The sequence below is a fragment of the Hemitrygon akajei genome, chromosome 21 (genome assembly GCF_048418815.1).
Source record: "Hemitrygon akajei chromosome 21, sHemAka1.3, whole genome shotgun sequence".
NCBI lineage: Eukaryota > Metazoa > Chordata > Chondrichthyes > Myliobatiformes > Dasyatidae > Hemitrygon > Hemitrygon akajei.
In genome coordinates, this window is record NC_133144.1 from 9,699,229 (window position 1) to 9,726,871 (window position 27,643).

The 27,643-nt window shown below is 46.1% G+C and overlaps 1 protein-coding gene across 1 annotated transcript in view; it reads left to right on the plus strand.

Annotated features, from left to right (window-relative positions):
- iqgap1 (IQ motif containing GTPase activating protein 1) overlaps window positions 1-27,643 on the plus strand; it is a 113,761-nt gene that overhangs the window by 13,842 nt on the left and 72,276 nt on the right. The window contains exon 2 of the mRNA XM_073024762.1: window positions 3,894-3,993. Within this exon, the coding sequence (XP_072880863.1) occupies window positions 3,894-3,993 (100 nt within the window). The remainder of the gene's footprint in view (window positions 1-3,893; window positions 3,994-27,643) is intronic.

The following is a 27,643-nucleotide window of genomic DNA, read 5'->3' on the forward strand; positions in this document are numbered from 1 at the left end:
GGGGCAGTGGTGTATTCGTGTGTAACAGACACAAAATGCTGGAGGAACTCTGCAGGTCGGGCAGCATCTGTGGAAATAAATAAACAGTTGATCTTCAGGCCAAGACCTTTCTTCAGGACTGGATAGGAAGGGGGCAGAAGCTGGACTAAGAAGTTGAGGGGGAGAGGAAGGAGTCGGCAGGCAATGTGTGTTCCTTTGCCTGTATGCAGTTCCGCAAAATGGAGCAGATGAGAGACGGCTGGTTCCTGGGTGTAGTGTGGAACTGTGTGTAGATCGTATATTAGCTTTTTTGCTTCAAATGGATTTGCTTTGATGAAAGGATTGTGGTGTTGCTGAGCTTTGTTTAGTCCTCTTGGTTACTGTTTGTACCACACACACAAGCTGGTATCAGCAGCTGCTGTGGGGTAATTGGCACACATTTCTGAAAGCACTGTCTGACAAAGACTGTGTCTCCAATGACATTAGATAACATTTGAATCTATCGATGGTATGGAAACACCAATGGCCTTGAAAGGAAAAGCCTATAAAAGTAGTGGATACAGCCCAGTACATCATGGGTAAAGCCCTCCCCACCACTGAGCATGTCTATACGAAGCCTTTTTGCAGGAAAGCAGCATCCATCATCAGAGACCCCCACCACCCACATCATGCTCTCTTCTCACTGCTGCCATCAGGAAGGAGGTACAGGAGCCTCAGGACCCACACCACCAGGTTCAGGAACAGCTTTACCCCTCAACCATCAGGAAGGAGGTACAGAAGCCTCAGGACCCACACCACCAGGTTCAGGAACAGTTATTACCCCTCAACCATCAGGCTCTTGATGTGAAGTTATTTCACTCACCCCATCACTGAACTGTCCCCACAACCTATGGATGTACTTTCAACGACTCTTCATCTCATGTTCTTGATATTTATTGTTTAGATATTTAGGATTATTATTATTTGTTACTTTTATCTGTATTTGCACACTTTGTCTTTTGCGTATTGGATGTGGTGATCATTCTTTGTGTTTCTTGTATTTACTATGAATTCCCGCAAGGGAATGAACCGCATGGTTATATATGATGACATACATACTTCGGCGAATGAAAGTTCAAAGTAAGGTTATTATCAGAGTATCTGAATCCGGTTCATTATCACTGACCTATGTTATGAAATATATTGTTATAGTCAGCGTTATAGAGCAGTACAGCAAGAAACAGGCCCTTCAGTGCATCCAGTCTGTGCCAAATTGTTAATTTATTTAATTCTGAGATGTAGCATGGAAAAGGCCCTACCAGCCTTGTGAGCCGCATCACCCAGCCTAGCCTACTTTACAATGACCACCACTAACCAGTACTTCTTTGGAATGGAGAAGAAATCCGGAGCACCCAGAGGAAACCTACGTGCATGCAGGAAGAACACACAAACTTTTTTACAGAGAATACCAGAAGTGAGCTCCAAACTCCAACATCCTGAGCGGTAATAGTGTCACACTAACCGCTATACTGTATTCCCATGGTGTCCTACCTGGTCCCACCGATCACTGCCTAGTCCGCAGTCCTCCATACGCCTCCCATCCAAACTTCTCTTAAATGTTGAAATCGAACCTGCATCCACTATTTCACCTGGCAGGTCGTACCACCCTCTGAACGAAGGCGTTCACCTCATGTTCCTCTTAAATATTTCACCTTGCACCCTTGTGACCTCTAGTTCTAGTTTTGCAGGACAGCACAACACATAAAGATCACTGTAACGATAAGTAAATAGTGCAACGGGAGAGTAAAATAGTCAGGTAGTGATCCTGGATCCGTGGCCTGTTCAGAAATCATGCGGTCACAAGTGTAGAGGGAGTCGAGATGCAGTCAAAGCACACATCCTTGAGGTGCGCCAGTGTTGATAGTCAGCGATGAGATGTTAGTTCCGATCTGCACAGACTGTGATCCCCCGAGAAGAAAGTTGAGGATCCAGTTGCAGAGGGAGGAACAAGAGACCCAGGTTTTGAAGCTTGTTTGTGAGTGCTGAGGGGATGACAGTGTTGAACACTTGAACTACAATTTAAAAAAAACAGCAGCCTGACAGAGGAAACACTGTTATCCAGGTGCTCCAAGGCCAAGTGGAAAGCCAGTGAGACTGCACACTTTGGGCTCCATGTCAAAGAAAGGATCTACTGGCATTGGGGAGGTTGCAGAGGAGGTTTATGAGTCTGATCTTGGGAATCAGTGGGTTAATGTATGAGGAGCATTTAATGGCTGTGGGCCTGTATTCACTGGGGTTTACAGGAATGGGTGGGTGGTGGGGGAGGGGATCTCATGAGGGGTGATCATTTTGAAAGGCTGAGATAGAGTAGAGGTGAAGAGGATGCTTCCTATAGTGGGGGTGTCTTGGACCAGAGAGCACAATCTCGAAATGGAAGGGTGTCCCTTTAGAACAGAAATGAGGAATTTCATTAGCCAGAGGTTGGTGAATCTGTGGAATTCATTGCCACAGATGACTGTGGAGGCCAAGTCTTTGAATAGATTTAAAGCGGAGTTGATAGGTGCTTGATTAGCCAGAGCATTAAAGGTGACTGGGAGAAGGCAGGGGAATGGGGTTGAGAGGTTAATAAATCAGCCGTGATGGAATGGTGGAGCAGACTCAATGGGCTGAATGGCCTCATTCTGCTCTGATGTCTAATGGTACAGAAAGCTTCAGACCCAGTGTGACCATTTAGACAATTACAATGTAGATGTGGTAGGCCGATTGGCCTCTGTCTGTGCAGTACAACTCTACAATATTGAAGTTACACCCAGGGTAATTCTGTATGTTTGTGATCTGCTGCTGCTGTCGCCCATCCACTTCAAGGTTCGCCATTTTGTGGATTTGGAGATGCTCTTCTCTACACCACTGTTGTAAAGTGTGGTTATTTGAGTTATTGTCTCCTTCCTGTCAGCTTGAACCAGTTTGGCCATTCTCCTCTGACCTCTCTCATTAGTAAGGCATTTTCACCCACAGAACTGCCTGTCACTGGATGTTTTTTTTGTTTTTCGCACCGTCCTCCGTAAGCTCTAGAGACTGCTATGTGTGAAAATCCCAGGAGATCAGCAGTTTCTGAGATAATCAAACCCCCCCCTGTTTGGCACCAACAATCTTTCTGTGGTCAAAGTCACTTCAATTATATTCCTTCCCCATATTGATGTTTGGTCTGAACAACAACTGAACCTCTTGACCATGTCTGCATGCTTTTATGCAATTTAGAGAGCTTTCTAACTGGCTGCATCATTGTCTGGTACGGGGTTTGGTGGGTCGGGGTGGGGGCGGTGTTGCTGCTGCACAGGTTTGAAAGAAACTACGGAAAGTTGTAAAATTAGTCAGCTCCATCTTGAGTACTAGCTTCCGTAGTATCCTAGACATCTTTAAGGAGTGGTGTCCCAGAAAGTCAGCATCCATTATTAAGCACCCCTATCAACCCAGGACATGCCCTCTTCTCACTGTTACCATCAGGCAGGAGGTACAGAAGCCTGAAGGCACACACTCAGCGATTCAGGAACAGTTTCTTCCCCTCTGCCATCCGATTCCTAAATGGACATTGAACCTCTGAACACTACCTCACTTTTATTGTTTTTGCACTATTTTTAATTTAACTATTTTAATACACATATATATTTAGTGTAATTGGTTTATTTCTTTCTTCATTATCATGTATTGCATTACACTGCTGCTGCTAAGTTAACAGATTTCACAACATATGCTGAAGATACTAAACCTGATTCTGATTTTGATGAGTTGCTGCCACATGATTGGCTGATTAGATATTTTGCATTAATGAGGAAGTGTACCTAATAAAATGGCCACTGGGGGTATTTTTCTGTGCAGTTGAAATCTATAGTGGTAATGCAGTGTTCTGATTTCAGTCCTCCTTTGTTGTTTTTCAGCTGTATTGGATAATGAGCGTCTCACGGCCGAGGAGATGGATGAACGGAGAAGGCAAAACATCGCCTACGAGTATCTCTGTCATCTGGAGGAGGCGAAGCGGTAAGCGTTCTGCCACTCCTGCTGCTGCGGCCAGAATGATCTGACAGTTGTTCGTTGTGCTGTGCGCGGTTACGGCCAAGATGTCAGGCTGCAGTTTATCGTTTCTTTTCCTGGGACTGCTTTGCAGCGTCCCATCAGAGTGCTGGAATGATGTCATTTAGCACCCAGGAGTTTCATTAATTCGTCTGCTTCTTGCAACATTATAATGCTTTCTTATAGCTACCCTTCCCTGAGGAAGAGGATGGGGAGGGGAGTGGAGATAAAGGGCGGGGCTGCCAAACAGGTCCGAGTGAGAACTTTTTATCTACCTTCAGAACACAGTGGCATAGTGGTTAGTGTAATGCCTTACATTGCCAGAGTTCAATACTCGCCACTCTCTGTAAGGAGTTTTACATTTTCCTCATGATCATGTGGGTCCTCTGGGTGCCGTGGTTTCCTCCCACAGTCCAACGATATACAGTTAGGGTTAGTGAGTCGTGAGCATGCTATGTTGGCACTGGAAACTTGCTGACACTTGTAGGCTGCCTCCAGAACTACTTCAAAACAAACAACATATTTCACTCTATGTTTTGATGTTCTTTACATGAGATAAGTAAAGATGGTCTTTATCAAGAAGAATTAATGCAGATTTTTAAACTAAATGGGAGGATTTGACAGAGAAGGTGCAGTATTGGGGATGTAGATGAAGGCAATTCCCACAAAAATTCAATGAGAGAGCCTTTTCCAAAGGAGGAATGTGGAACTTTCTCCTGCAGAAATGGTTTACCTCACCTTGAAAGGAACGCTAGTGATTGCACTGGGAACTCCCTTCACCGTCAAACAGTAGTACTTAGATATCTACCCACCAGTTGGGTTGAAGTGGAATTCATGGGTCATGATGGAGGATTGGGTGTGGTGTGGGGCTTGTAGGCTAAAATTAAAGAGATGAGACTAAAAGATTATTTTTATTTGTCACATTTACATTGAAACGCTTAAATATGCAGTGAAACACATCGTTTGCATCATGGGGTGAGGATGTGCTGGGGGGGGTTAGGCTGCAAGTGTTTCATGCTTCTGGTGCCAACACAGAAAGCCCAGAATTTCCTAACTCTAACTCGTACATCTTTGGGATGTGGGAGGGAACCACGCAGTCATGAGGAGAACGTGCCAATTCCTTACAGGCAACAGTGGGAATTGAACCCCGATCGCTAGAGCTGTAAACGTTGCAATAACCATACGCTATCATGCCGCAAAGTGACCTGATCTGCTCCTTCAGTGATATTAAAGAGGTTTTGGGTGGGGGAGCACTGTAAGGGAAAGCAGATGGCTGATAGTATGGAGGAATTTTTGGAGAGGGATGGGATACAAGAAAAGGTGGGAAGTGGATTTCAGCTGAGAGAGTGAAGTCCACAGACAGTCAAGACATTTTTGGTTTCTGAAAATTAAAAACTTGGGCAAATGTGACCGTGCCTTTGCTTCAGTTTTATACAGGACACATCCCTCCGAGTTTCCAGGGCATCCCTTTGAGTTAGTCACATGCGTTTGCACAAAAATTGTAAATGTCACTCCACTCTTCAAGAACGGAAAGATGCAGAAGAAAGGAAATTACAGACCAGTTAGTCTGACCTCAGTGGTTGGGGAGATGTTGAAGTCAGTAGTTAAGCATGTCGTTTGGGTACTTGGAAGCGTGTGATAAAATAGGCCAATGTCAGCATGGCTTCCTGTAGGTAAAATCTTACCTGACAAATCTGTTGCAGTTCTTTGAAGAAATAGCAAGCAGGATAGACAAAGCAGAATTGGTGGATGTTGTGTACTTGGATTTTCAGAGGGTTTTGACAAGATGCTGCATATGAGGCTGCTTAACAAGTTAAGAGCCCATGGCATTATAGGAAAGCTATTAGCATGGATAGAGCATTGGCTGATTGGCAGGAGGCAAAGAGTGGGAGGAAAGGGAGCTTTTTCTCGGTGACTGCTGGTGTTCCGCAGGGGTCAGTGATGGGGCCACTTCTTTTAACGTTCTATGTCACTGATCTGGATAATGGAATTGATGGCTTTGTGGCCAAGTTTACAGGTGATGTGAAGATAGGTGGAGGGGCAGGTAGTTTTGAGGAAGCAGAGAAGCTACAGAGTACTTAGACAGATTTGGAGAATGGGCAAAGAAGTGGCAGTTGGAATACAGTGTCAGAAAGTGTATGGTCATGCACTTTGGCAGAAGAAATGAAAGGTTGACTATTTTCTAAATGAAGAGAAAATTTAAAAATCTGAGGTGCAAAGGGACTTGGAAGGCCTTGTACAGGATTCCCTGAAGGTTAATTTGCAGGTTGAGTTGATGGTGAGAAAGGCTAATGTGATGTTGGCATTCATTTCGAGAGGACTAGACTACTTTAACAAGGAAGGAATGCTGAGGCTTTAAAAGGCATTGGTAAGGCCTCACTTGGAGTATTGTGAGCAGTTTTGGGCCCCTTTGAAAGGATGAGTTGAAACTGGAGAGGGTTCAAAGGAGGTTCACAAAAATGATTTTTGCATTGAATGGCTTGTCATATGAAGAGCATTTGATGGCTCTGGGCCTGTATTCAGTAGAATTCAGAAGAATAAGGAGTGACCTCATTGAAACCTATTGAATGTTGATGGGCCTCAGAGGATATTTCCTATAGTGGGGGAGTCTAAGACCAGAGGGCACAGCCTTGGAATAGAGGGACGTCCTTTTAGAATGGAGACGAAGAATTTCTTTAACCGGAGAGAGGTGAATCTGTGGAATTTGTTGCCACAGGAGGCTGTGGAGCCGAGTCATTGGGTATATTTAAGGTAGAGGTTGATAGATTCTTGATTAGTCAGGGCATGAAGGGATAGGGGGACAGGGCAGGAGGTTGGGGCTGAGGGGAAAAAGGATCAGCCGCGATGAAGTGGCAGTGAAAACGATGGGCCAAATGGCCTAATTCTGATCTGTTCCCTTCCTGAATGCATTTTTTGATTTAGAGATGCCGCACAGTTCCAGGCCCGTTCCGTCCAATGAGCCTGTGCTGCCCAATTACACATGTGATCAATTAACCTACTAACCCATACGTCTTTGGAATGTGGGAGGAAACCAGATCAGCCGGAGGAAACACACATGGTCATGGGGAGAAAACCCTAACTCAGGCGGGAATTGAACTCAGGTTGCTGGCACTGTAAAACGATTGCTCTAACTGCTACGCTGCCAAACCCGTAGTGCTTTCCCTGTTCCTTGCAGCCTGCCCTGAAGCCTTGTGCAGACATGGATGCACTTTGTAAGCGGGCGTTGGTGCGTTACTGACAGTGCAGTGGCCATTTGGAGCACAGTGGGATCCTAGTATCTGCGAAAATAACCAGGATGATTTTTGAGTGGTAAGCGCCACCCAGAGCTCCGTAGTTTTCGGGAACAGCTCCAGTGAATTGAACATTTCACGTCAACAGTTTCGGCTGACGGTTGAGACCTGCAGTAGTGCGTAGAACCGGAAATGAAGGCGGATGTCTGCAGCAGATTTAGAATCAGCAGGGCGGGGCTGAGCTGAGAGGCTGAGGGTTGGGGTTGCTGATCGAGGGAGAGATACGAGACGGTGCAGAGGGTTGTGAAAATCTGGGCAGGGTGTGTTGAGGGTTCTTGGTCCTCCAGTGAGGTTCATGACCCTGAGAATGAGGTGCTGAGGCTTCCTGTTTGTGAGAAAAATCTGTTGAATGATGGCCCTCCAGAGAGGTTCTTGACCCTGAGAATGAAACACTGAGGTCTCCTGTTCATGAGGGATGACAGATTCCACTTTGTGACCCCTGCTGCTCTCTGCAGGAGACGTGAGGTTGATTGTGACAGGAAACGCTTGTCATTCAAGTGGGCTGAGACGTGAAAGCTGAGGCAGGTGGGGGGGAGGGGCCTTTTCTTCTCATAACTCAGCGTTTCCGTAGCACCTTTCCCATCCCTTGCAGCCCAGAGAGGTAGCGTGCATTATGGACTGTGCGGCGGCCATTCGTACACAACAAGATCCCATCCCTGGTTCATTTTTGAGAGGTAAATGTCTGCTGCAGAGCTGTAGTTCTGTGGAACCACCTGGAGCACGCTGCAAGTCCTGTCAGCCATGTCAGGCAGTGTCCTGGGCTTCATGGCTCCTTGGGGAGCTGTCATTCTGATGGCACAGCTATCCCCCCTTCCTCTGACTCCACCCTCAGGCGTTGGCACGGGCCGAGCTGAGAACATGGTACCGGAGTGCCAGCTGAAGGCCTCCACCCTTCTGACCCGGGAGTAAGCGATGTCTGGCACAGACTGGACAAGCCCTAGAACCATGTCTGCGGGCACAGTTGTTCCTGAAATGTTAGGAGAGCATTCTGTCCCAGTTCCTCCGTGTCCTGGTGGAATGGAATGCCTGGGTTCATAGAAACATAGAAAATAGGTGCAGGAGTAGGCCATTCGGCCCTTTGAGCCTGCACCACCATTCAGTATGATCATGGCTGATCATCCAACTCAGAACCCTGTACCTGCTTTCTCTCCATACCCCCTGATCCCTTTAGCCACAAGGGCCATATCAAACTTCCTCTTAAATATAGCCAATGAACTGGCCTCAACTGTTTCCTGTGGCAGAGAATTCCACAGATTCACCACTCTCTGTGTGAAGAAGTTTTTCCTCATCTCGGTCCTAAAAGGCTTCCCCTTTATCCTTAAACTGTGACCCCTTGTTCTGGACTTCCCCAACATCGGAAACAATCTTTCTGCATCTAGCCTGTCCAATCCCTTTAGAATTTTATACGTTTCAATAAGATCCCCCCTCAATCTTCTAAATTCCAGCGAGTATAAGCCTGGTTGATCCAGTCTTTCTTCATATGGTAGTCCTGCCATCCCAGGAATCAATCTGGTGAACCTTCTCTGTACTCCCTCTACGGCAGGAATGTCTTTCCTCAGATTAGGGGACCAAAACTGGTGTCCCGGACAGTGTAACCCGTGGAGACAGTGCATAGCTCTGGGCGTCACCGTGGGAACCGTGACGTTGTGCGTTGGTTACACAGCTCGGCACTAGCTCCCACATTCCAGAAACGTACAGGCTGGGGTTGGTGAGATGTGGGCATGCTGCTGGAAGCATGGCGGCAGTTGTGGGCTGCCCCGCACATCCACGGACTGTGTTGATGCAGGCGATGCATTCCCTGTATGTTTCAATGTACATCTGATAAAGCTAATCTTACTTTAATTGCGTTAGCACAACATATTGGGCTGAAGGGCCTGTTCGTGTGCTGCTGTGAGGTCTCCATTAGTTGAGGTGGACCATGGATGTTGTGTCCGAGCTGCTGACATAGTCTGCAAGCCAGGGCGGTACGACATGGAGAGCGAGCTCCCCTCTCCACGCAGCCGATGAATCCAAAGGAACGGCAGAGACTGTACAGTCTGGCACCAGCGGCATTGCTGGAGTTGCCAGTCAGCATTGAACTCCATTTAGGACTGCCTTGGGGGTTTTTCCTCGGGATTTACTCCTGAAACCTTCCCCGTGAGTGGGTATAGCCGCAAGGCAGTGGAAGTTTGAGATCAGAGTTTTGCTTCTTGATGGCGAGCTGACTGCCATGGCTGGCAACCCTTGTCTGCCTTAGGCGACTGGTTTTAAGGCGCCAGTAACCCGCCTTTGACCCTTCTGTTAATAAAAATGGTTACGCTGGGCCTAGTGGCCATTGGGGCATTTAATGGGTGCTGGGAGCTTACCCCCACTACCACCCCCTCATCGAAAACAACCTTAAGGAGCTGTTGTTCTGTTCTCAATAAACATGATGATCTCAGTAATGAGGAGCTCTGACTCCCTCATGCCTGTGCAGTCCTGGGGGTGTCCGGTGGCCGGTGACAGGTCAGTAGCTGGTTGGTGACCCGGTGGGGGAGGGAGGGTGGACATTAAACCAACATTCCCAGCGATGTCCACCCACGCATCAACAAGTCACTGTAAAGCACTTGGCTGCAAGTCGGGCCTGAGCCTGGGATCTCTGGTCTGCCCCGCTCGCTGGTTCAGACCGGATACTCTCAGGCTACAGGATTCAGGATCCCCCTCAAAGCCGTATTCATCGTATTGTGAACGGTTTAGGGCCCTATATCTAAGTAAGGATGTGCTGGCATTGGAGAGGAGCCAGGGGAGGTTCATGAGAATGATCACAGGAATAAAAGGGCTAACATGAGAGGCGTTCGATGGCTCTGGACCTGTACTCGCTGAAGTTTAGAAGAATGAGGGGGGGATCTCAATGAAACCTATCAAATATTGAAAGGCCCAGATAGAGTGAACAAGAAGAGGATATTGCCAGTAATAGAAGAATCTACAGCCAAAGGGCACAGCCTCAGAATAGAAAGACGCCCCTTTCGAACAGAGAGTAGGAGGAATTTCTTTGGCCAGAATGTGATGAATCTGTGGAGTTCATTGCCACAGAAGGTTGTGGAGAGCAAGTCACTGAGTACATTTAAAATGCAGGCTGATTAGTCAGGGAGTCAAAGGTTAAAGGGGGAAGACTGAAAAATGGGGTTGCAAGGGATGATAAGTCAGACATGAAGGAACAGCAGAGCAGACACGATGGGCCAAGTGGCCTGATTCTGCACCTTTGTCCTAAGGTGTGACACAGATCAGTGTGTGCCTAGGTGCAGCAAAATGCTCCTTGCAGCAGCAAGACCAAGTATCAGATGAGCAGCATTTACAAGATATAATTACACACTATATTTCCGGCGTACCGTGATGCTGGTGAGACACAGTGACATCGTACTGGTAGCAAACAACACTACTAATTACTCACACTATTTCTGGACAACGATCACTGCCTGTAACTTCCCTTTCGGAGTTGAGCTTTTGAACCTGTATGACCTGGTATTCTTGTGGTGTGAACTGAAGTGTTGAAGGCAAAGGGCAGCCCAAGAGCTCATTGAAGCAGCAGGGCTCAGGTCCGAGAGCGAAGAATGACCTGGTGTTTAGCCGATTTAAGCCCCAGAGCAAATTGAAAAGGTCTGGGTGCAGGGGCTGGAGTCTGGTGTTCAGCTCACTGCTCTGTGAGGTTTACTTGTCTCTGCGCTGAACTGAGGCTCGTGGACCGGCCGCAGTAATGACTGGCTTCGTGGCCGTGAACTCAGTCGTGAACTTCAGTTCTGAATGTTATTTGCTGACGTTTTGCTGTTTGCATAATTTGTTCTTTTTTTCTGCACATTCGGTGTTTGATGGTCTTTTTATGGGACCTATTGGGTTTCTTTATTCTGTGGCTGCCTGTAAGGAGATGAATCTCAAGGCTGTATATAGTGTACAGACTTTGATAATAAAAGTACTTGGAACTTTGAATACCACAATTCGAGCAAAAAAAAAATCCATTTTAGTGCCACGTGGTCAGAGTGTTGCTGTACTGAGCAGTGATTAGGGTCATGCCAGTTGGTTCCAGACCAGAATGGTTGAAGGGAAGTAGCTGTTCTTGAACCTGGTGGTGTGGGACTTCAGGCTTCTGTATCTTCTGCCCGATGGTAGCTGTGAGAGGATGCTATGGCCTGGTTGGTGTGGGACTTCAGGCTTCTGTATCTCCTGCCCGATGGTAGCTGTGAGAGGATGCTATGGCCTGGTTGGTGTGGGACTTCAGGCTTCTGTATCTCCTGCCCGATGGTAGCTGTGAGAGGATGCTATGGCCTGGTTGGTGTGGGACTTCAGGCTTCTGTATCTCCTGCCCGATGGTAGCTGTGAGAGGATGCTATGGCCTGGTTGGTGTGGGACTTCAGGCTTCTGTATCTCCTGCCCAATGGTAGCTGTGAGAGGATGCTGTGGCCTGTTGGTGTGGGACTTCAGGCTTCTGTATCTCCTGCCCGATGGTAGCTGTGAGAGGACGCTGTGGCCTGGTTGGTGGTGACCTTTGGTGATGGATGTTGATGTCTTGAGATACTACAATGGTGGGGAGGGATGTGCCTGTGATATATTGAACAGAGAACTCTCCTCTCTGCAGTTTCTTGTATTCCTGTACATTCCCTTTATTTGCCACATGTACATAGTGAGATGTGTTTGACCTTGGTGGTGGCAGGGTATTCATTAGTCTCACAGCCTGAGGGAAGAAGCGATTACCCAGTCTGGCAGTCCTAGTCTGATGCTGCTGCATCTCCTCCCTGATGGTACTGGGTCAAAGAGGTTACGGAATGGGTGGTGGGGATCCTCTACAAGGCTTTGGGCCCTTTGGCTGCAACGTTCCTGGTAAATGTCACAAATGAAGGGAGGTAGACCCTGTTCATCCTCTTGGTGGTTTTTTATGGTCATCTGCAGGATCCTGTGGTCTGATGCCTTGTAGCTTCCATAACAAGGTGATGCTGCCAGACAGGACCCTCTCGATGGTGCTTCTGTAGAAAGTTGTTAGAAATGGGGGTGGGGGGGTGGAGAGAGTATCATACACTTCTATGTTCCAGCTTACTGACCTTACACCGTGGCACGTGGACTTTGGGTAAGGACTGGCCTTTGGGCTCCCTCCCTCCCAGCTGGTGCCAGCTGTGAGTGGTGTGACCAAGTGCAGAGATGCATCCTCCATCTCTGAATGTGATGTGTGTTCTGCAGCTGTTTTCAGACAGGAAACAGGATTCCGGCAGAGGGTTGAAGGGTAGACGACAGCCAGGCCTGAAATCGATTGTCCTGGGCCAGTCCCCACAACTTCAGCCTGTCCTGACACTCCTCCCCATTGACCCACTAGAGTGAGACAGTAGAATGGGAAATGGGCCAAGGCTATCCTGTAACTTGGATGGGTCCCCAGGGCCCCTTGGGCCCAATGAGACACATTAAGACCATAAGGCATAGGAGCAGAATTAGGCTATTCAGTCCATTGAGTCTGCTCCACCATTACATCATGGCTGATTTATGTTCTTTCTCAATCCCATTCTCCTGCCTTCTCCCTGTCATCTATGATGCCCTGACTAATTGAGAACGCATCAGCTTCCACTTTACCCAATGACTTGGCCTCCTTAGCCATCTCAGAAGAATCAGAATCAGGTTTATTATCACTGGCAAATGTGAAATTCGTTAACTCAGTACATGATAATATAGAAAGGAAAACGTAAACAATTACAGCAAGTACAGAGCCTATAAAAAGTATTCACCCGCCTTGGAAGTTTTCATATTTTATTGTTTTACAACATTGAATCACAGTGGAATTAATTTGGCTTTTTTTTACACTGATCAACAGAAGACTCAAAGTCAAAGTAAAAACAAATTTCTACGAATGGTCTATTTTATAACAATTATCAAACACAAAATATTTGATTGCATAATTGCTCACCCACTTCAAGTCAGTATTTAGTAGATGCACCTTCAGCAGCAATTACAGCCTTGAGTTTGTGTGGACAGGTGTCTTGTCAGCATTGCACATCTGCACACTGTAGTTTTTCCCCATTCTTCCTACAAAACTGTTCAAGCTCTGTCAGATTGCATGAGGAATCATGAGTGAACAGCCCATTCCAAGTCTGGCTACAAATTCTCAATTGGATTGAGTTCTGGACTCTGGCTTGGCCACTCCAGGATATTAACTTTGTTGTTTTTAAACCATTCCTGTGTAGCTTTGGTTTTATGCTTGTGGTCATTGTCTTGCTGGAAAACAAATCTTCTCCCAAGTTGCAGTTCTCTTGCAGACTGCATCAGGTTTTCCCCCAGGATTTCCCTGTATTTTGCTGCATTCATTTTACCCTCCACCTTCACAAGCCTTCCAGGGCCTGCTACAGTGAAGCATTCCCACAGCAGGATGCAGCCAGCACCATGCTTCACGGTAAGAATGGGTGTGTTTTTGATGATGTGCAGTGTTTGACTTATGCTAAACATAGTGTTTAGTCTGCTAGCCAAAAAGCTCAATTTTTGTTTCATTAGACCATAGAACCTTCTTCCAGCTGACTTCAGAGTCTCCCATGTGCATTCATGCAAAGTCTTGCCAGGATTTCATGTGAGGTTTTTTTTCCAACAGTGGCTTTCTCTTTGCCACTCTCCCATAAAGCTGCAATGAGCAAAGCACCCAGGCAACAGTTGTATGCGCAGTCTCTTTCATCTCAGCCACTGAAGCTTGTAACTCCTCCAGAGTTGTCATGTGTCTCTTGGTCCCCTTCTTGCACAGTCACTCAGTTTTTGAGGATGTCCTGCTCTCGGCAGATTTACAGCTGTGCCATATTCTTTCTGTTTCTTGATGATTGACTAACTACCCCAAGGGATATTCAGTGACTTGGAAATTTTAGAAATTTTCTTGTTTCCATATCCTGATTTGTGCTTTTCAATAAACTTCACAGAGTTGCATGGATTGTTCTTTTGTCTTCAAGGTGTAGTTTTGCCAAGACACTGACTCACCAGCAGTTGGACCTTCTAGATACAGGTGTATTTTTACTACAGTCATTTGCAACTCCTTGACTGCACGCAAGTCTCTAAAAACAGATCTCCGTTTAACTAATTATGTGACTTCTGGAACCAATTGGCTACACTAGTGATGATTCGGTGTGTCATGTTAAAGGAGGTGAATACTTATGCAATCAAGTATTTTGTATTTTATATTTGTAATTAATTTAGATCACTTTGTAGAGAAAAGGCCAAATTAAATCCACTATGATTCACCGTTGTAAAACAATAAAACATGAAAATTTCTGGGGGGGGGGGTGGAGTGAATACATTTTATAGGAATTGTATATGTATACTAAATAGTTAAATTAAAAATGGTCTTAAAATAGGAAAAAATGAGGTAATATTCACGGGTTCAATGTCCTTTTAAAAATCAGATGGCAGAGGTGAAGAAGCTGTTCCTAAATTGCTGAGTGTGTGAATCACTGAGACTGTGGCAATGAATTCCATAGATTCACCATCCTTAACTAAAGAATTTCTCCTCATCTCTGTTCTGAAGGGACAGACACTTGATTCTGAGGCTGTGACCTCTGGTCCTAGACTCCTTCACTACAGGAACTGTTCTCACTACATTCACTCTATTCAGGTCTTTTAATATTTGATAGGTTCAATGAGATTTCCCCACCCCCAGTCATTGTTCTAAATTCCAGTGAATATAGGCCCAAAGCCATCAAATGCTCCTCGTACATTAACCCTTTCGTTCCCAGGATCTTTCTTGTAAACTTCCTCTCGATAGTTAACAATGCCAGCACATTCTTTCTTAGATTTGAGGCCCAAGTTCAAGGACATTATCTGGGAGAGCTGTCTAGCCATTGGAGCCAGGCCAGGAGTGTGGGCCACGGTGCTGGCCGAGGTTGAAGGCCTGGACACTTCTGGAACCTTGTTCACAGAGCTGGACCAGAAATCGATTTCTTCTTTTGATCTGAGACTGGCGTAGGTGTAGAAGGCCCTTCATTTCCCCCCTTGCCCCACCCCCATATCTCTCCCCCTTTGGCCTGGTGTGTGTCTCTGCTGCCACATGTTCACACCATCCAGAAACCTGCAGCGGGAAGACCACTCAGAAATGACTGAAGTTGTGCTGAAGGAGACAACAAAGCTTGAAAAATGGAAAAAGATTGGCTTTATTTGTCACATGTATATCGAAATGTCGAAACTCAGTGAAATGCATCGATGACCGACACAGTCTGAGGATGTGATGGGGGCAGCCTGCAAGTGATGCCATGCTTCTGGCAACAACACAGCGTGTCCACAAGTTACTAGTATTAACCTGTGTGTATTTGGAATGTGGGAGGAAACTGGAGCACCCGGAGGAAACTCACAGTCACAGAGACAACTTGCAAACTTAGACAGTGGCCATTCTATATCAAGTTCAAAGTTTAAAAAAAATTATCAAAAGACTGTACATATTTGTCACCAAATACAACTCTGACATTTGTTTTCTTGTAGGCATTTGCAGTAAATACAAAGAAACAAAAAAAAGTAATAAATATTGAGAAAATTACATGAAAGGTCTTTGAAAGTGAGTCCATAGGTTGCAGGAACAGTTCAGTGTTGGGGTGAGTGAAGTTGAGTGAAGATAACCCTCTCTGGTTAAAGAGCCTGATGGTTGAGGGGTAATGACTGTTCCTGAACCCGGCGGTGTGGGTCCTGAGGCTCCTGTACCTCCTTCCTGATGGTAGCAGTGAGAAGAGAGCATGACCTGGGTGGTGGGGGTCCTTGATGATGGATGCTGCTTTCCTGTGACAGCAGCTGTCTAGCTGTGCCCAATGGTGGAGAGGGCTTTGCTCATGATGCACTGACCTACTATTGTGACTATTATGTTATATTATTGTTGGATCCAGATGTTTTTGCGATTCATAGGTTCTTCGGGAGTCAGGAATGAGGTATAAAACTTGTTGCTTGTGGCCATTTTACATGTTACAAGAACAAACAAAGTGAATAATGAGAGAATAAAGAAAAGGGAAAGGAAAAAGCAGTCATGGTCATCTCATATTTTGACCAGAAATGACCAAAATTCTAGTGATAACAATTAACAAAAATAACCAAATTCAACCAGCATGACATGCACTACAGAAAACTTAGAAGTTTCCAGAAAAATGCAGAAGCAACTGCACTGTGATCAAGATTCAAGATTGCATTGTCATTCTTCAGGACATGAGTGTAAAGGAGAACAAAATGATTGTTACTCTGGATCTGCTATGGCATCATAAACACAATAAAAAATAAAGAACACAATTAAAAAGACAAAAAAACACAATTTTAAAAAAAAAAATGAAAGTAAAAGCAGTCCTATAAAACACAACCGGAAATTGCTGGAATTAAGGACAGAAAATGCACTTAACAATCCCATGCACGTATATAGGTGATTATATAAAATTACAAACAACCATAGAAAAGTTAAACTACAAGAAAAACAAGAATTGCATTCCCCAATCCAACAGTATTATGATGTTGTTCCGGAATGACAATCCAGCTGTGAATTGGTTTCCTGTGTGTCTGGCATGCTGACCCCCCCACCACACACTGCCTGTATATACAGTGCCTCACTTCCTATGAGCTCTCTGTCTTTAATCTTTGTCTGCCAGTACAGCACACTCACTGGAGACTCCTCAGGAAGCCCTTCACTTCCTTACGAAGCAGTGAAAGTTCCTAGAAAGCCTGTCAAACTCTCTCTGGAAGGCTGAATCAGCCCCACCGACAGTTTCCAGGGTAGCATCTTCCAAGCCCATTGGAAAGGGGACCAGTCCGATCACATGTACTGCCATCGGACGGCACGAGAGTGTCATAGCTAGAGTAATGCTTTACAGTGCCAGTGACTGGGGTTCAATTCCCACCGTTGTCCGTAAGGAGTTTGTACGTTCGTTCCATGACCGCATGGGTTTCCTCTGGCTGCTCTGGTTTTCTCCCACATTCTGAAGACGTTAGGGTTAGTGAGTTCTGGGCATGCTGTGCAGGTGCCACTTGCAGGCTGGCCCCAGCATATCCTTGGACTGTGCTGGTCACTGAGGCAAACAAAGCATTTTTCTGTATGTTTCGATGCATGTGCGATGAATAAAGCTCATCGTAAATTTTTTTTTAATAGTGAAAAGGTTTTGTTGGCGTGCCATCAAGACATATTGTACCATATGGAGGCAGCACGAAAGCAAATCAGTAACTGAAGATTTTCCGCACTGCACTTTCTCTGTAGCTTTCTCTTTATTCTGCATTTTCAAAGATCAAAAAAATTTATTGTCATATTACACATCTGTCACCATATACAGCCCTGAGATTCATTTTCTTGTTGGCATTCACAGTAAATACAAAGAAACGTGAAAGATGTCTGCACTCAATGAACAGCCAGTGTGCATTCTGTTGTTGTTTTACCTTCTTCCAGCTCAGTGCGCAGCTGTAATGATCTGATCTGCTTCAGTGGTGTGAAAGATTGGCTTTCCCCTGTACAGTCACTCCATCAGTACTGTGTCATATGACGTGGCCAGTCATGGTCTTTTCATGACCATAATTGTCCTTGACAAATTTTTGTACACGAGTGGTTTGCCACTGCCTTCCTCTGGGCAGTGTCTTTACAAGACAGGTGAGCCCAGCCATTTCCAATACTCTTCAGAAATTGTCTGCCTGTCATCAGTGGTCGCATAACCAGGACTTGTGACACGCACCGGCTGCTCAAACGACCCTCCACCAGCTGCTCCCATGGCTTCACGTGACCTTGATCATGGGGCTAAGCAGGCGCTACCCCTGCCTAAGGGTGACCTGCAGGCTAGCGGAGGGAAGGAGCACCTTACACCTCCTTTGGTAGAGACGTATCTCCACCCCATCGCCTGTAATACATCTCAGGAATGCTTTCAGGCACTGAGCTCAGCAAGCACTTCATGGGACAGATGATGGAAGCACAGACATGGAGTGGGGGTTCAGGAGTGTCCTGTGGGAGGAAGGGGCCAAGCGGTTGAGGGAAATGACTTGTGCGAGTATAACAATCAGGGATGGACACAAGAGAGCCTGCCGATGGTGAAAATCCAGAGGAGTGCACTTAAAATGCTGGAAGAACTCTGGTCAGGCAGCATCTGTGGAGGGAAGATAAGCAGTCAATGTCTCAGGATGTTGAGGGGTCATAATGAAGGGCCTCAGCCCAAATCGTCAACTGTCTGTTCCCCTTCACAGATACAGTCTGGCCTGCTGAGTTCCTACATCACTTGTGTGTGTTCCTCTGGATTTCCAGCATCTGCAGAATCTCTTGTTGAATATCCTTCCTCAACAACTTCCTGGGCAGCTCACTGATCTTGAAGAGTGTTTCTGCTGGGTTGGTAATGTAACTGCTCTGACAGGGATGGTCAAGGTGCCCGAGGCTGGGAAGAGCAGAGATTGTGAAGCCTTTGTTTAACTAGGGGGCAGATGTAAGCTGAGAGAGGGAGGGGAGAGGCAGGGGCAGTCTGTGGGTGGGGTGCGAGGGCAATGTGTGATGGTGGAGCAAAGAGGACTGGAGAGGGTGATTGGGTTGTTAAATAACATTATGTCAAATTAAGGAAGTTGCACAAGGAGGTTAGTGAGGACCCTGCAACAGGGGGCCGTCCAGCAAGTTGTGTGGCATGTTATTGACAGTATCTCAAAAAAATGTCTCCCACCCCCTCTCTGCCCACTCCCAACCCCCTCTTGCTCCCTCTTTCTCCTCCCGCTCACTCCTTTGCTCTCCTGCTTCCTCTCTTTTCCCTCCCCCCTCTCCCACTCCCACTCCACTTTTCCCACCGGTTTCCTCCTCCCCCCCCCCCCCCCCTCGCTGCAGTGTGTGGCTTGCCTCGAGGCCCCGTCACACTCCGGAAAGCACATTCTAAAAACAGAAGCTGAGTTGTGTGGTTAGTGCTGTGCATGATGCCAAGGCAGGGAGCTGACAGAACAGTGGAAGGGTGAATCAGCCAGCAGAGGTTTTGCCTGTTACTGCTCCCTCGCTCTCGCAGAGATATGTTAGACCATCTTTCCCGGAGCTCCATCCCAAATATCTCCCCCCCCCTCTCCCCTTCCCCACAGTGCATCCAGGCTTCCTTCTCCGAGCGAAAGCTCTCATTTCTCCAGCCGCTTTCCTACAGAAAATCAGCTCGGAGTGGTTCCTCCAGTGAATCACCGGAGAGACTGGTGTCCCACAGAGAAAGGTCCAGGCTCTTGGACTTGGAGTTGGATTGAATCTGAATCTGCTTTATTGTTAATGACCCGCATTGTGAATCAGTTGTTTTGCAGCAGCAGTACATGGAAAAGGTTGCTATGTGTTACAGCAATAAAACAAAACGGAAGTGAGATTCATAGTTCAGAAATCTGATGGCAGAGGGGAGAAACTGTTCCTGAAACATTGACTGTGTGTATTCAGGCTCCTGTGCCTCCTCCCTGATGGTAGCAACGAGAAGAAGTCATGGCCTGAGTGATGGGGTCCTTAATGATAGATGCCACCTTTTTGAGGCATCACCTTTTGAAGGTGTTCTTGACAGTGGGGAAACTAGTGCCCATGATGGAGCTGGCTGAATTTGAACCTTCTGTCACCTTTTGCAGTCTTGTACATTGGAGCCTCCATGCCAGACTACAATGCAACCAGTTAGAACACTCTCCATGGTACATCTGTAGAAATTTGCCAGAGACTTTGGTATCAAAGGGACTTAGAAGTTCTTGTGCAGGATTCCCTAAAAGTTAATTTGCAGGTTGAGCCTGTGGCGAGGAAGGTAAATGTGATGTTAGCATTCATTTCAATAGGCCTGGAATATAAAAGCAAAGGTATAATATTGAGACTTTATAAAGCACTATTAAGACCTCATTTGGAATATTATGAGCAGTTTGGGGCCCTTATCTTAAAAAATATCTGCTGAAACTGGAGAGGGTTCAAAGGATGTTCACGAAAATAATTCCAGGATTAAATGGCTTGTCATATGAAGAGCGTTTGATGGCCTGTATTCACTAGAATTCAGAAGAATGCGGTGTGACCTCATTGAAACCTATCGCATGGTGAAACGTCTTGACAGAGTGTAGACGTGTCCTATGGTGGGAGAGTCTAAGACCAGAGAACACAGAATAGAGGGCCATCCTTTCAGGATGGAGATGAGGAGGAATTTCTTTAGCCAGAGAGTGGTGAATCTGTGGAATTCTTTACCACAGGCTGCTGTGGAGGCAAAGTCTTCATGTATATTTAAGACCGAGTTTGATAGATTCTTTGTTGGTCAGGGCATGAAGGGATAAGGGGAGAAGGCAGGAGATTGGGGCTGAAAGGGAAATTTGATTAGACATGATGAAATGATGGAGCAGACTCGATGGGCCAAATAGCCTAATTCTTTCCTGACTCTTACGGCTTTATGTCAAATCTCCTCAGCAACAAAATTAAATTTAGCCGCTGCCGTGTCTTTTTTGTAACTATGTCGATATGTTGTGCCCAGAACAGATGTTGATACCCTGGAACTTGAAACTACACACCCTTTCCTGTTGATCCCTTGATGTAGACTGGTGTGTGTTCCCTTGACTTTCCCTTCCTGAAGTCCAGTCACTTCCTTGGTTTTGCTGGCATTGAGCATAAGGTTGTTGTTGTGACAACCTCAACCAGAGATTTTATTTCCCTCATTGCCATCTGGGACCCCTGTCCAGTGTGCCACCCCAGTATTTGTGTTCAGCCCCTGGGAGTGGGCCTTCCAGCCATCATCTGACCCATGACTGCTGGTTGGTGGGATGGGTTCTTGGCTGAAGGTCCTGTTTCTGTGCGGTGCAGGCCCAAGTGAGGCAGTTTGCTGCAAGCTGCCACGTTTCCATCATGTGACTCAGAATTTGGGTGAGTCTGAGACATCCCGAGATACGAGAAATGCAAATTCGACGGGTGGAGCTCAGCCCAGGCAGGAGGAACTGCTCAGAGAGAGAGAGTTACAGCTGTCACTGAGACTCCCCTTGTGGGATCTTGTGTGTGTCACTCAGAACGCAGCAGAACCTCGGGCAGGTTTGACTCTCAGGGTTTGCTAATGAGCCATTCTCTCCCGCCACCAGTTACAAATGTTACTTCTCCAACTTATGGTCTTTCCCCCCCCCCCCCTCGCCCTTCCCTCTTCGTCTCCCCACTCTGGCCCCTTACCGCTTCTCACCTGCCCATTACCACCCCCTGGGTCCCCTCCTCCTCTATCTCCCATGATCTAGTCTCCTCTCCTATCAGATTCCTTCTTTATAAGCCCTTTCCCTTTTCCACCTATCAGCTCCCACTTTATTCAGGCTTCGGCCCCCTTCCTTTTCAGTCCTGATTAAGGGTCACAGCCCACAAAGCTGAGTGTTTGTTTATCTCCATAGATGCTGCCTGACCTGCTGATGCTGCCTCCAGCACTTCATGTGTTAAAAACATTTTTTTTTATTTAGAGATGCTGCACAGTAGCAAGTCCTTCCAGCCCAAAAATCCCATGCCCATTTAACCTGCTCAGCTGTACACAAGACCATTAGATATAGGAGCAGAAGTAGGTCATTCAGCCTATCGAGTCTGCACTGCCATTCAATCATCGACTGATCCAATTCTTCCAGTCATCCCCACTCCCTTGCCTTCTCCCGATACCCTTTGATGCCCTGGCTAATCAAGAACCTATCTATCTCTGCCTTAAATACACCCAATGACTTGGACTCCACAGCTGCTTGTGACAACAAATTCCACAGATTTACCACCCTCTGACTAGATAGATAGATAGATACTTTATTCATCCCCATGGGGAAATTCAACTTTTTTTCCAATGTCCCATACACTTGTTGTAGCAAAACTACTACATACAATACTTAACTCAGTAAAAAAAAAATATGATATGCATCTAAATCACTATCTCAAAAAGCATTAATAATAGCTTTTAAAAAGTTATTAAGTCCTGGCGGTAGAATTGTAAAGCCTAATGGCATTGGGGAGTATTGACCTCTTCATCCTGTCTGAGGAGCATTGCATCGATAGTAACCTGTCGCTGAAACTGCTTCTCTGTCTCTGGATGGTGCTATGTAGAGGATGTTCAGAGTTATCCATAATTGACCGTAGCCTACTCAGCGCCCTTCGCTCAGCTACCGATGTTAAACTCTCCAGTACTTTGCCCACGACAGAGCCCGCCTTCCTTACCAGCTTATTAAGACGTGAGGCGTCCCTCTTCTTAATGCTTCCTCCCCAACACGCCACCACAAAGAAGAGGGCGCTCTCCACAACTGACCTATAGAACATGTTCAGCATCTCACTACAGACATTGAATGACGCCAACCTTCTTAGGAAGTACAGTCGACTCTGTGCCTTCCTGCACAAGGCATCTGTGTTGGCAGTCCAGTCTAGCTTCTCGTCTAACTGTACTCCCAGATACTTGTAGGTCTTAACCTGCTCCACACATTCTCCATTAATGATCACTGGCTCCATATGAGGCCTAGATCTCCTAAAGTCCACCACCATCTCCTTGGTCTTGGTGATATTGAGACGCAGGTAGTTTGAGTTGCACCATATCACAAAGTCCTGTATCAGTTTCCTATACTCCTCCTCCTGTCCATTCCTGACACACCCCACTATGGCCGTGTCATCAGCGAACTTCTGCACATGGCAGGACTCCTAAATGGACGTCCTTCAATCCTGAAGTTGTGCCTTCTTGTCCTGGAATCCCCTACCATGAGAAATAACTTTGCCACATCTAATCTGTTCAAGCCTTTTAACATTCAGAATGTTTCTATGAGATCCCCCCTCATTCTCCTGAACTCCAGGGAATACAGCCCAAGAGCTGCCAGACGTTCCTCATACAGTAATCCTTTCATTCCAGGAATCATTCTCATGAATCTTCTCTGAAACCTCTCCATTGTCAGTATATCCTTTCTAAAATAAGAAGCCCAAAACTGCACACTGTACTCCAAGTGTGGTCTCACGAGTGCTTTATACAGCCTCGACATCACATCCCTGCTCTTATATTCTATACTCTAGAAATGAATGCCAACATTGCATTCGCCTTCTTCACAAATGACTCAACCTGGAGGTTAACTTTTAGGATATCTTGCACAAGGACTCCTAAGTCACTTTGCATCTCTGCATTTTGAATTCTCTCCCCATCTAAATAATAGTCTGCCCGTTTATTTCTTCCACCAAAGTGCATGACCATACACTTTCCAACATTGTATTTCATTTGCCACTTTTTTGTCCATTCCCTTAAACTATCTAATTCTCTCGGCAGGCTCTCTGTTTCCTCAACGCTACCCGCACCCCCACCTATCTTTGTATCATTGGCAAATTTAGCCACAAATCCATTAATCCCATAGTCCAAATTATTGACATACATCGTAAAAAGCGGCGGTCCTAATACCAACTCCTGTGGAAATCCACTGGTAACCGACAGCCAGCCAGAATAGGATCCCTTTATTCCCACTCTCTGTTTTCTGCCGACCAGCCAATGCTCTATCCACGCAAGTAATTTCCCTGTAATTCCAATGGCTTTTATCTTGCTAAGCAGCCTCATGTGCGGCACCTTGTCAAATGCCTTCTGAAAATCCAAGTACACCACGTCTACTGCATCTCCTTTGTCTACACTGCTTGTAATTTCCTCAAAGAATTGCAGTAGGTTAGTCAGGCAGGAAACCATGCTGGCTTTGGCCTATCTTGTCATGTGCCTCCAGGTACTCTGTAATCTCATCCCTAACAATCCCAACCACTGATGTCAAGCTAACAGGTCTATGGTTTCCTTTCTGCTGCCTCCCATGTGGGAGGAACCCCACGTGGCCTTTTAGAAAACCATAAGATAGAGGAGCAGAATTAGGCCATTTGTCTCATCAAGTCTGCTCCACCATTTCATCATGGCTGATCTAATCTTCCTCTCAGCCCCAGTCTCCTTCTCCCTGTATCCCTTCATACCCTGACCAATCAAGAATCTATCGACCTTTGCCTTAAATATACATAAAGACTTGGCATCCACAGTTACCTGTGGCAAAGAATTCTACAGGTTCACCACTCTCTGGCTAAACAAATTCCTCCTCATCTCTGTTCTAAAAGGATGCCCTTCTGTTCTGAGGCTGTGTCCTCTGATCTTAGACTCTTCCATCAAAGGAATCATCCTCTCCACATCCACTCTATCAAGGCCTTTCACCATTTGATAGGTTTTAGTGAGGTTACCCCCCCCCCATTCTGAATTCCAGTGAATATAGACCCAAAGCCATCAGACACTCTTCATATGACAGACATTCAATCCTGTAATTATTTTTGTGAACCCCCTTTGAACCCTGTCCAGTTTTAGCACATTTTTTTCTAAGACAAGGGGCCCAAAACTTCTCATAATGTTCCAACTGAGGTTTTAGTCATGCTTTATAAAGTCTCAATATTACATCCTTGCTTTCATATTCTATTCCTCTTGAAGTGAATGCTAACGTCACATTTGTCTTCCTCACCATATACTCGACCTGCAAATTAACCTTTAAGGAATTCTGCACAAGGACTCAAGTCCCTTTGTAACTCAGTTCTTTTCGTATTTTCTCTCCATTTAGAAAATAGTCAACCCTTGCATTTCTTCAACCAAAGTGTATGACCACGCAGTTCCTGACAGTATACCATCTGCCATTTCTTTGCCCATTCCCCTAATCTGTCTAAGTCCTTCTGTAGCCTCTCTACTTCCTCAAAACTATCTGACCCTCCACCTATCTTCATATCACCTGCAAACTTTGCAACAATGCCATCAACTTCATCATCCAAATCATTGACATACAATGTAAAAAGAATCGGTCCCAGCACAGATTCCTGTAGATTGTTCAATTGAAATTATTAACCTGCTCAGTTGAGGAAAAACACCAGAGACACGAAATTACCTCTGAAACGTTTTTTATTCAGAGAGGAGTTCGCAGCCCCACGCACTTCGGGCGTAAGGTAGCCAACTCCCAATTTGTCGGTTTACAAAGGTCATACTTATACCCAAAAGCAGGGTATTACATTCGCAAATATGGTTACTGATTCAAATTCATCAATTGATTGGCTATTGCATAGCTAAGCACGCGAAATACTTGGAATAAGCATAGACACAAGCGTAATACTTGGAATGGGTATGGACGCAAGCAAAACACTCGAAATAGGTATATAGCTCAAAATACTTTGCCAAATACATTGTCTTGTGGTCGCAAGGTTCCTCTTGTTTGTGGTTGCCACATGCTGTCTGGCATCTTATTTTAGCTACCTCTTCCCTGTCCTCCTACACTTCTCCAATGACGTATCCTGCCCCTGGTCCTGTCTACATATTTTGCTACACTTACCCCTCACCCACCCCTTCTACACATACCCCTTACCCTCTTCACATTCTCATGTAGAGCACCACTAGTCCTCAGCAAGCAACGAGAAAAGGCTCTCTTTATTCCCACTCTCTGCCTCCTGCCAATCAGCCACTGCTTTACCTTTCCTGTACTACCATGTAGCTTGGTAAGCAGTCTCATGTGTGGCACCTTGTCAAAGGCCTTCTGGAAAAAACCCAAGTACATAACGTAAACTGATTCTCCTTTGTCTATCCTGCTTGTTATTTATTTAAAGAATTCCGACAGATTTGTTAGGCAAGATTTTCCATTGAGGCCTATTATGTGCCCTGATACCTCATCCTTAGTAATCAACTTCAACTTCTTCTCAACCACTGAGGTCAGACTAACTGGCCTATGGTTCCCTTTCTTCTGCCTCTCTCCCTTGAAGAGTGGAGTGACATTTGCAATTTTCCAGTTCTCTGGAACCATTGCAGAATCTAGTGATTCTTGGAAGATCATTACTAATGCCTCCACAATCTCCAGCCACCTTTTTATGCCAACTCCTTACAGAGAGCAGCAGGAACTGAACCCATGTCTCTGGTGGTGTAAGTGCATTACCTTTACCGCTATGGCACTGTGCTACTCCCTGTAATTTTTTCAGATTAAACTAGGGAGGGGCATTAGTGATTGAGTGATGCACCAAGTGACTCATCACTGACCATCTCCAGCCACTCAGCAGCTCGAGCTTGATCTGAAAGATCTGGTGATGTGTTGGCTGTCGTCCAGGATCCTGCTGGTGCCTCGTTACTTCATAGTGAACTTGTGACCAGAACATAAAACCCCACAGCACAGTACCAGCCCTTTGGCCTACGATAACGTACTCCAGCATCAATCTAACCCTTCCCTCCAATATCATCCTCCACTTTCCTTTCATCCATGAGCCTATCTGAAAGCATCTATAATGACTGAGACTTCCAGGCCAAGAACTGGTGGTTGGAGGCCTGGTGGGTGATTGTCCTCATGTTGCAGGCCTGTCTGTCTGTGTGCGTGAGAGGGAGCAGGGTACCTTTTAACCTACCGCAAAATCAATCTAACCCTTCCCTCTCACATACTCCTCCATTTTTCTTTCATCCATGTGCCTGTCTAAGAGTCTCTTAAATATCCCTAATATATCTGCACGTGACAGCACATTCCACACACCCACTACTCTCTGTTTTTTCAAAAAAAAACTCCACTGGCGTTTCCCCCACCCCCACCAACTGTACTTTCCTTCCATCTTCTTAAAATTAAGCCCGCTCCATTTCTACCTTGGGAAAAAGTCTCCAGCTGTCCCTCCATCTCTGCCTCTTTATCATCTTGTATGCCTCTGTTAAGTCACCTCTCAACCTCCAGAGAGAAAAGCTCTGGCTTGCTCAACCTTTCCTCGTAAGACATGCTCTCTAATCCGGGCAGCATCCTGGTAAATCTCCTCTGCATTCTCTCCAAAGCCATTGGCATGATAGCATAGTGGTTAGCACACGCTTTATAGCTGACCCGGGTTCAATTCATGCTGCTTTCTGTAAGGAGTTTGCACGTTCACCCCGTGGCCGCATGGGGTTCCTCCGGCTGCTCTGGTTTCTGCCCACAGTCCAAAGACCTCCTGGTTGGTAGGTTAATTGGTCTTTGTAAACTGTCCCATGATTAGGCTGGGATTAAAACGGGGGATTACTGGCTGGAGCGCCTCTTCTTGCTATTTCTCAATAATGATACTAAATGTTAACATGAAATCGCTGGAATGAAATACCTGCAGATGTTGAGAAATATTGAAACATCCAGTGAAATGTGTTGGTAATGACAACAACCAACACTGTCTGAGGATGTACTTGGGCAAGCCTGTAAGTGTCTCCACACCAGCACAGCACGCCCACAACTTACTGACCCTAACCCGGACATCTTTGGAATGTGGGAGGAAACCCACTTGGTTTGGGGAGAATGTGCAAACTCCTCACTGACAGCGGTGAGTATTGAAACACAGATCGCTGGCGCTGTGAAGCTTTGCACTGAGCGCTACGCTGTCATGCTGCCTGGAGGAATCCGCTGAGCTCCTGACTGCTGTGCATCTGTTCACCTATTCATACCACCCCCCCACCCAATCC